The sequence below is a fragment of the Panulirus ornatus genome, chromosome 39 (genome assembly GCF_036320965.1).
Source record: "Panulirus ornatus isolate Po-2019 chromosome 39, ASM3632096v1, whole genome shotgun sequence".
Lineage (NCBI taxonomy): Eukaryota > Metazoa > Arthropoda > Malacostraca > Decapoda > Palinuridae > Panulirus > Panulirus ornatus.
Window position 1 is genome coordinate 4992908 of NC_092262.1, and position 10422 is coordinate 5003329.

The window sequence follows — 10422 nt, forward strand, 5'->3', positions numbered from 1 at the left end:
CTGGTAGTGTTGCTGGGTGTAGCAGCTGTTGCTGGGTGTAGCAGCTGTTGTATATCTGCCTACATCATCACTGGTAGTGTTGCTGGGTGTAGCAGCTGTTGTATACCTGCCTACATCATCACTGGTAGTGTTGCTGGGTGTAGCAGCTGTTGTATACCTTCCTACATCATCACTGGTAGTGTTGCTGGGTGTAGCAGCTGTTGTATACCTTCCTACATCATCACTGGTAGTGTTGCTGGGTGTAGCAGCTGTTGTATACCTTCCTACATCATCACTGGTAGTGTTGCTGGGTGTAGCAGCTGTTGTATACCTTCCTACATCATCACTGGTAGTGTTGCTGGGTGTAGCAGCTGTTGTATTCGTCGATTTATGAGTGAGGTTAGTCGTAAGTGTAAGGTCATGAGTGGGTGTAGTGAGGGATGTAGTAGGGTCATGAGTGGGTGTAGTGAGGGATGTAGTTGGGTCATGAGTGGGTGTAGTGAGGGATGTAGTTGGGTCATGAGTGGGTGGAGGAGGGGTGGGGTTGACTACATCCATGAACCAGCTGACGTAATTCTGGATGACTTTCAACTCCCGTTGAACTTGCTGTAGAACTTCCACTTCCGTCTCTGTTGTTCCTGTTGGTTATTGACCCTGGTTATGACAGAACAATATAAACTACTCGTAGCTATTATGAAGGGCCAGATGGCAATATAAACTGTGTATATAATGGGTTATCATAAGATGGTATAAACTATCATCGAGATAATGATAAGATTTATATGAAATGAGTCATGACTGGGTTGGACGATATGATCAGTCATCAAAAAAGAAGTGAGTAAACTACCTTGAACCAGCAGTTGGGCACGTGACGAGTTGGAACCTTCAGTCACGTAGATACTTGCGACAGTGACGAAGGACAGTAGTAGAAGGCCCATGGACACGATGGCTTGGCACTGCCCTCCTCCCATGGCTGTACACCTGCCGGAGACAGACACACACACCTTACTGACGGACACTGGCACTGACCCCTGACCTGGATACTGGTGATGACCTAACCTGATCTGGATACTAGTGATGACCTAACCTGACCTAGCTACCGGCGATGACCCTAACCTAACCTGCCCTGGCAACTGATGACACATTGAGTTTTACACAGGAGCTGACGATAGTGAGGTGAGGTGGGAGGTGAGTGGAGGTCAAGCTACTTTCAGGGATGTAACAAGTAGTTGAGGGTTCAAGGTCACAATACTGACCTGGCTGTGGAGGTGAGGAATATCACAACAAGCAATTCGTCTCACAACCTTCATCTTGTACATAATGATACAACAAATATAAATGTTTTCGTCCCTCGAGTTAATGATCAATACATCCCAGAGTCTAGTGGCAATGGTTGATTGGTTATATTGGCCTGTCAACAACCACGATCATTACGACCCTCCACAACTAACAACGGAGACATCTTTAACATCACATGTTACACATGATTGTATGAGGCCCGTGTATGAGGCCCGTGTATGAGGCCTCGTGTATGAGACTCGTGTATGAGGCTCGTGTATGAGGCTCGTGTATGAGGGCTCGTGTTTGAGGCTCGTGTATGAGGTACAGCGACCATTAGCGTCCTCGTCAACTACCGTATAACGAGGCCAACTGTGCTTGTTAACTGGAGGGTAGTTACTGGTTATCACACCACCAGGGATGGACATGTGGTTCTGGGAGGTGAGAATATATGATAGCAATGTACCCAACGCACACCGGCCTCACCCATGAACCAGCTGGACTCACGTGTAACACTGGATTATGATAAGGAAAGATTAAGACCATTATCTTACCGGTATTACCACCTGCTACGTGGCTCACATTACTGGACGGTGTTGAAATAATGTACTCTCTCTCTCTCTCTCTCTCTCTCTCTCTCTCTCTCTCTCTCTCTCTCTCTCTCTCTCTCTCTCTCTCTCTCTCTCTCTCTCTCTCTCTCTCTCTCTCTCTCTCTCTCTCTCTCTCTCTCTCTCTCTCTCAAATGGCTGAAACAAACTTCTCTGTACGAGGATCTTCTACGTGAGAATAGATTTGCCTTTAACATTCATCAAATCAGAGCATGAACACACACACACACACACACACACACACACACACACACACACACACACACACACACACACACACACACACACACACACACACACACATACAGACACACACACACACACACACACACACACACACACACACACACACACACACACACACACACACACACACACACACACACACACACACACACACACACACACACACACACACACACACACACACACACACACACACACACACACACACACACACACACACACACACACACACACACACACACACACACACACACACACACACACACACACACACACACACACACACACACACACACACACACACACACACACACACACACACACACACACACACACACACACACACACACACACACACACACACACACACACACACACACACACACACACACACACACACACACACACACACACACACACACACACACACACACACACACACACACACACACACACACACACACACACACACACACACACACACACACACACACACACACACACACACACACACACACACACACACACACACACACACACACACACACACACACACACACACACACACACACACACACACACACACACACACACACACACACACACACACACACACACACACACACACACACACACACACACACACACACACACACACACACACACACACACACACACACACACACACACACACACACACACACACACACACACACACACACACACACACACACACACACACACACACACACACACACACACACACACACACACAGAGCCCAGCTTGGCAAAAAGTTTTCAGTCTGACATCAAATCACAAATGGATCCAGACAAGTAAAAGTACATCTCCCAGTCAGTTGTAACCACGTCCAAATGAAGAAGTAAAACTATATCATGTAACGCTATAACACTGGGGGGATCATGTGACGTTATAACACTGGGGGAATCATGTAACGTTATAACACTGGGGGAATCATGTAACGCTATAACACTGGGGGAATCATGTAACGTTATAACACTGGGATGTAACGTTATAACACTGGGGGAATCATGTAACGTTATAACACTGGGGGAATCATGTAACGTTATAACACTGGGGGAATCATGTAACGTTATAACACTGGGGGAATCATGTAACGTTATAACACTGGGGGATCATGTAACGTTATAACACTGGGGGAATCATGTAACGTTATAACACTGGGGGAATCATGTAACGTTATAACACTGGGGGGATCATGTAACGTTATAACACTGGGGGAATCATGTAACGTTATAACACTGGGGGAATCATGTAACGCTATAACACTGGGGGAATCATGTAACGCTATAACACTGGGGGAATCATGTAACGTTATAACACTGGGGGAATCATGTAACGCTATAACACTGGGGGAATCATGTAACGTTATAACACTGGGGGATCATGTAACGTTATAACACTGGGGGAATCATGTAACGTTATAACACTGGGGGAATCATGTAACGTTATAACACTGGGGGAATCATGTAACGTTATAACACTGGGGGAATCATGTAACGTTATAACACTGGGGGAATCATGTAACGTTATAACACTGGGGGAATCATGTAACGCTATAACACTGGGGGAATCATGTAACGTTATAACACTGGGGGAATCATGTAACGTTATAACACTGGGGGATCATGTAACGTTATAACACTGGGGGAATCATGTAACGTTATAACACTGGGGGAATCATGTAACGTTATAACACTGGGGAATCATGTAACGTTATAACACTGGGGGAATCATGTAACGTTATAACACTGGGGGATCATGTAACGTTATAACACTGGGGGATCATGTAACGTTATAACACTGGGGGAATCATGTAACGCTATAACACTGGGGGAATCATGTAACGTTATAACACTGGGGGAATCATGTAACGTTATAACACTGGGGGAATCATGTAACGTTATAACACTGGGGGAATCATGTAACGTTATAACACTGGGGGAATCATGTAACGTTATAACACTGGGGGAATCATGTAACGTTATAACACTGGGGGAATCATGTAACGTTATAACACTGGGGGATCATGTAACGTTATAACACTGGGGGAATCATGTAACGTTATAACACTGGGGGAATCATGTAACGTTATAACACTGGGGAATCATGTAACGTTATAACACTGGGGGAATCATGTAACGTTATAACACTGGGGGATCATGTAACGCTATAACACTGGGGGAATCATGTAACGTTATAACACTGGGGGATCATGTAACGCTATAACACTGGGGGAATCATGTAACGTTATAACACTGGGGGAATCATGTAACGTTATAACACTGGGATGTAACGTTATAACACTGGGGGATCATGTAACGTTATAACACTGGGGGATCATGTAACGTTATAACACTGGGGGGATCATGTAACGTTATAACACTGGGGGATCATGTAACGTTGTAACACTGGGGGATCATGTGAGATGATTGAGAATGTGATGTGATGATGAGACGTGAAGACAGACGAAAGATGAAATGAATGATCTCAGGAAACATAGATCATAAGAGGTTGTCACCAGATGGACGAGCAAGTTAGGGAATCGACCAATAAGGTCGATGGTCGTTAGCAGAGAATCATGGTAGTTCAGGAGATGCAGATGGACTATAACCAATGGAAGGATAAAGTAAACACTGACATGAAAATAAAAGTCAGAAGAGATATGAGAGCTAACTCTATGTTTACCATGTTGCTACTCCCACCTTAGGAGAATAGTGAAGAACACAAACTGTGGCATAACAAAGATTAAACATGTATGTACGTATGTACGAGGATAAGGATACATGTATGTACGTATGTACGAGGTAAGGATACATGTATGTACGTATGTACGAGGATAAGGATACATGTATGTACGTATGTACGAGGATAAGGATACATGTATGTACGTATGTACGAGGATAAGGATACATGTATGTACGTATGTACGAGGATAAGGATACATGTATGTACGTATGTACGAGGATAAGGATACATGTATGTACGTATGTACGAGGATACATGCAGCTAATTGTTCACATACCACACTACGCTAAATCTTAAGAAGTATTAAGAGCCAGTAGAGAAGGTCCAGAGGAAAGCATTAAAGATGGGACCAGAATTAAGAGAGATGAGTTACAGGGAAAGGCGACATACCTTGAATTTGTCCAATACAAAACAGAGTAAAATGTGACTCGATAACAACCTTTTAAGTTCCGGTTCCAGGTTGATGAAAATGTTGGTCATTTGTTATAGAAGAAGTATTTTTTTCTAGTAAGAGTTGTGGATAACATGAATAGAGTGAATTATAAACAATATAAATGTGGAGAGTATACAGTAGTGTATAAAATGTTGCATGATGGAAGAAGTTCAAGATGTGGGAGTTAACGAGCGTATGGCCCTAGGTCCGTCCAGATAACAACATCCCTTAATCATGAACCAGATAACATGGTCAGGTATGTGGCGCTTACAACATCCACTAATGACGTCACGTACGCTTCGGGCTGACGCGCCGTGTGTACCAACACATATATGTGACACCAGCCCTCATAATGAGGTATGTGGGCTACACCTGCCCTCATGATGAGGTATGTGGGCTACACCTGCCCTCATGATGAGGTATGTGGGCTACACCTGCCCTCATGATGAGGTATGTGGGCTACACCTGCCCTCATGGTGAGGTATGTGGGCTACACCTGCCCTCATGATGAGGTATGTGGGCTACACCTGCCCTCATGATGAGGTATGTGGGCTACACCTGCCCTCATGATGAAGTATGTGGGCTACACCTGCCCTCATGATGAGGTATGTGGGCGACAGCAGCCCTCATGATGAGGTATGTGGGTTACACCTGCCCTCATGGTGAGGTATGTGGGCTACACCTGCCCTCATGATGAGGTATGTGGGCTACACCTGCCCTCATGATGAGGTATGTGGGCTACCGGATAAGCTGGCACCCTGCATGTTCCCTGAAGACCTGTGACTCATGAGTCAAGAATGTTGTTACGTCATCAGGCAGACAACGCCCTCTGTCTCTTCCCATAACACTGCTCATGTAAGTAACACTTCTGTACATAACACTGCTCATGTAAGTAACACTTCTGTACATAATAACACATTATGTATGAGCTTGTAACACCAGTCACACACCAGTGTGGGTGATGGTAACATGGTCCTACTGGTCACACATGATATGTTACGGGATACGGTACTTTACGTTCAATCATCTGTCACACAGATGACCTCACATTGTGGTAACGACACAACAGCTCATAACCATCGTTCTTAACTACATACTGGTGATTAACTCGTCATCCACCCGCTCTGGTGTGTGTTCTGCTCCACTAACTCTGACCTTCCCTCCCTGCCAGGCCCTCTGACCTACCCTCCCTGCCTGGCCCTCTGACCTACCCTCCCTGCCTGGCCCTCTGACCTACCCTCCCTGCCTGGCCCTGTGACCTACCCTCCGTGCCTGGCCCTGTGACCTACCCTCCCTGCCTGGCCCTGTGACCTACCCTCCCTGCCTGGCTCTGTGACCTACCCTCCGTGCCTGGCCCTGTGACCTACCCTCCCTGCCTGGCCCTGTGACCTACCCTCCCTGCCTGGCCTTCTGTGAAGTGTCGACTAATATGAACCTTGCCGTTCTACGGTTTATTGGAACGAAACTCTGACCTTATAAGTACAGTGCACAGGTAAGTACAGGGACGTATGCAACATGTGGCCACACTCACATGATGTCAGGCTTGACATCATGTCTGTTCAGGTTAGGTGGCCAACCAAAGGCATGAGTTGTGACTTCCCAGAAGGGCGGAAGAGGGCGCACCAGTGACCTCACCAGGGGGGGTGTCATGGGGTAGGGGGGGGTGTGTTGTGTGATGTCAACAGCCGTGATAAGAACATCAACATAAGCCCCCCCTCCCCCCCCCCCCCGACTTCCAGCCTCCGGCTCAGCAATGTTTATATTACTTCACTCAAGGCTTCACGTGTTGTTATCAGACAATGTGAACAGTATACGAGGCTTGGATCACACTACCATGCCCCCCCCCCCCAAGGTGTGTGGTGCTCTGGTGATGGGCAGGTGTGTGGTGGTTTATGATGGACAGGTGTGTGGTGTTCTGGTGATGGGCAGGTCTGTGGTGTTCTGGTGATAGGCAGGTGTGTGGTGGTTTATGATGGGCAGGTGTGTGGTGTTCTGGTCTTGGGCAGGTGTGTGGTGCTCTGGTCATGGGCAGGTGTGTGGTGCTCTGGTCATGGGCAGGTGTGTGGTGTTCTGGTCATGGGCAGGTGTGTGGTGCTATGGTCATGGGCAGGTGTGTGGTGCTCTGGTCATGGACAGGTGTGTGGTGTTCTGGTGATGGGCAGGTGTGTGGTGCTCTGGTCATGGGCAGGTGTGTGGTGCTCTGGTGATGGGCAGGTGTGTGGTGCTCTGGTCATGGACAGGTGTGTGGTGTTCTGGTCATGGACAGGTGTGTGGTGGTTTATGATAGGCAGGTGTGTGGTGGTTTATGATGGGCAGGTGTGTGGCAGGGTAGATGATGGGAAGGGTAAGGTATGATCGAGTGATGGATAGGTGGTGTTTGATAGGCTGCTGATGGGAACAGTGTGTGATGGTCTATGTATGTGATGGGGATGATGTCTGAAGCATGTCAGGAAGCGATAGCATGTCAGGTCAGGTCAATCGTGATGTTCTTCTCCGTAATGACGTTACATGTTGTAAGATGATGTGTAACGATACGTTACGTGTGTTACTGATCTAAACTTCTATAGTTGCTGGTCTGCAATATATTTCGTGAGGTACGTGCACTGAGTTATGGAAGAGGGACGTGGAGTTACATGAGGTGGATTCAGATTGGGTGAATTACCTGAGGTGGATGTACAGTGGGTGAGTTACCTAAAGGGGATGTACAGTGGTTGAGCTACCAGAGGTGGGTGTACAGTGGGTGAGTTACCTCCAGTGGATCTAGAGTATGATTAACGTTACCTGAGGAAGGTGTGGTGATGTAGTTGAGTGGAGTAGTACTGGCTCAAGTGTACCACGGCTGGAGGAACACTGAGCAGGTCCGGCCTTCACCAGCGGCGAGGTTGTGGTTATGCAGAAGCACGACCCTCCCTCCCACAACCTGCTGTGGCGACGCATAACGTAAGCTGAGGCGCAGGAGCAGCTCTCTGGTGCTGGGGGATCCAAAGACACACACACACACACACACACACACACACACACACACAGATGATAGGTGGTTAGATAAACAGACAGGCAGCCATACAGACGGGAGAGAGCGAGAGAGAGAGAGAGAGAGAGAGAGAGAGAGAGAGAGAGAGAGAGAGAGAGAGAGAGAGAGAGAGAGAGAGAGAGAGAGAGAGAGGAGGGAAAGGGTTAGACAGATAGAGACTGAAGAGCAATGAGTCTGTTAGATGAAAAGGGACACTGTGAGAGAAAATGAGAATAGGGGAAGGAGAGGAGAGCAACAGAATAGGCGAGGGTTAGTGAAAGGAAGGATGGAGGAAGAGGGATGTGCCAGAAGTACTGGAAAAGTGAAGGAAATGATGAACTAGGGACAAGAGGATGGTGGAGGACCTGGAAAGGGAAAGGTTACGGATCAACAGGGAAGAGAAAGAAAAGGGATGAAGGAGAGGATTGGAGTAGGAGAGAGGAAATATGTGTTGTGTTCCTGCTTCTGTTACCAAGTCTCTCTTTCCTTCAGGTATTATTTCAGTTGTGGTGAGCCTTCTACCTGTGTCCTGGCCACTAGGATCTGGACCCACGGCATGTGGCGAGCTGGTTTTTCCCATAGATTTTTTGTGCATCCCAATTTCCATGTAAAACTGAGCTGAGGAATAGTCATCTTTCCTCCATTTTCCACATTTCAATGACAATTTCACTTAAAAGAAGCAGGTGTAAAAATACCCGAGGAACTCAGTTTTATGCCTATGGCAATGTTTCCCTTTTTCATACTTGATCGCCATTTCCCATGTTCGCGAGGTAACACCAGGAAAAAGCAAAGAAAGGCCACATTTCCTCACATCCATTCACTAGCTGTCATGTATAATGCACCAAAACAACAGCTCCCTATCTACTACCAGGTCCCACAGACCTATCCATCGATTCTCCCATCCACTTCACTTGACCTGGTTCAGAAGACCATTGACAGTACATTCACTCAAAATCGTTTGTATTTCATCCTTCCATCTCAAGCTTGGTTTTGTCCTTCTCCCTGTTCCTTCCACTCCTGACACATAAAGTATGTCTTCTTTGTCAACCTTTCTTCACTCATTCTCTCTGTATGCCCAAACCATTTCAGCAGTCCCTCTTCAGCTCTCTCAACTATACTCTTTTTATCACTACACCCCTCTCTTATCCTTTAATTACTTATTCAATCAAATCACCTCGCACCACATACTGTCTTCAAACATTGTATTTCCAACTCATCCACCCTCCTCCACAAATCCTCATCTATAGCCCATGCCTTGCATCCATATAACATCATTGGAAGCATTATACCTTCAAACATATCCATTTTTGCCCTCCCACATAATGACCCCAATTCCACACAGTCTGAGCATTATCCTTATTCCTGAAAAATTATGCCAAAATTCTAAATAATTCATATCTAATTGTGGTAAAACCATCATCACATTTTTGCAATGTTTCAGTTTGACTCCTAATGCAGGTCACTTATTATAAATTCTTTTGCAAAGTCCATAATCATTTGTTACACATTAAAATGTAAGCTTGAGGTTTTTCACAGGAGCTGTACACTGACACATATTTCTGTTCAGACCAACAATTTTGTTTAAAAACTAAATGATTGTTGACATAAAACAGTTTACTGAGGGACTGCCTGTGTTCAGCTGATATTCATATTCATCTGTATATCAATTACTACTTTCTAAGACTTAAGAGAATGTAGATGCACATTAATATAAATTATCAAGAATGAAACAATATGTGTACAGTGAGTACAGTTAGTCAACTACAATAAAGCTAAACCTTAAAGCAAACCCTGCAACTTTCCTTAAACATCTTTGTAACCTGCCACAGCTTTTCCTTTCAAAATTCTAAGGATGTACTACATGACAAAACTTTGAGTGCAAGTATGTGACAAAATCCAAAAAGCTTTAGCAAATAGAAAAAATTATTAGAATACAAATATGTAACAATTACAATAAAAAATGTACACTAAATCTCAGACATACATCCAGTCAAACTCTCTGAAATCCCAAACTATGATCCCTACATTCACAGTATTAGTTGGTTGGTTAGTTAGTTGGGTTTTAGGCCTATCCCTTGCC

At 45.6% G+C, this 10422-nt stretch overlaps 1 protein-coding gene across 1 annotated transcript in view; it reads right to left on the bottom strand.

The window, feature by feature from the left end:
- LOC139761213 (uncharacterized) overlaps positions 1-8266 on the bottom strand; it is a 30702-nt gene extending 22436 nt beyond the window's left edge. Inside the window, exons 1-3 of the mRNA XM_071685256.1 lie at positions 8114-8266; positions 827-960; positions 107-617 (exon numbers count right to left, since the gene is read on the bottom strand). Of these exons, the coding sequence (XP_071541357.1) occupies positions 107-617; positions 827-950 (635 nt within the window). The 5' untranslated portion in view covers positions 951-960; positions 8114-8266. The remainder of the gene's footprint in view (positions 1-106; positions 618-826; positions 961-8113) is intronic.
- Positions 8267-10422: the final 2156 nt, after the last annotated feature.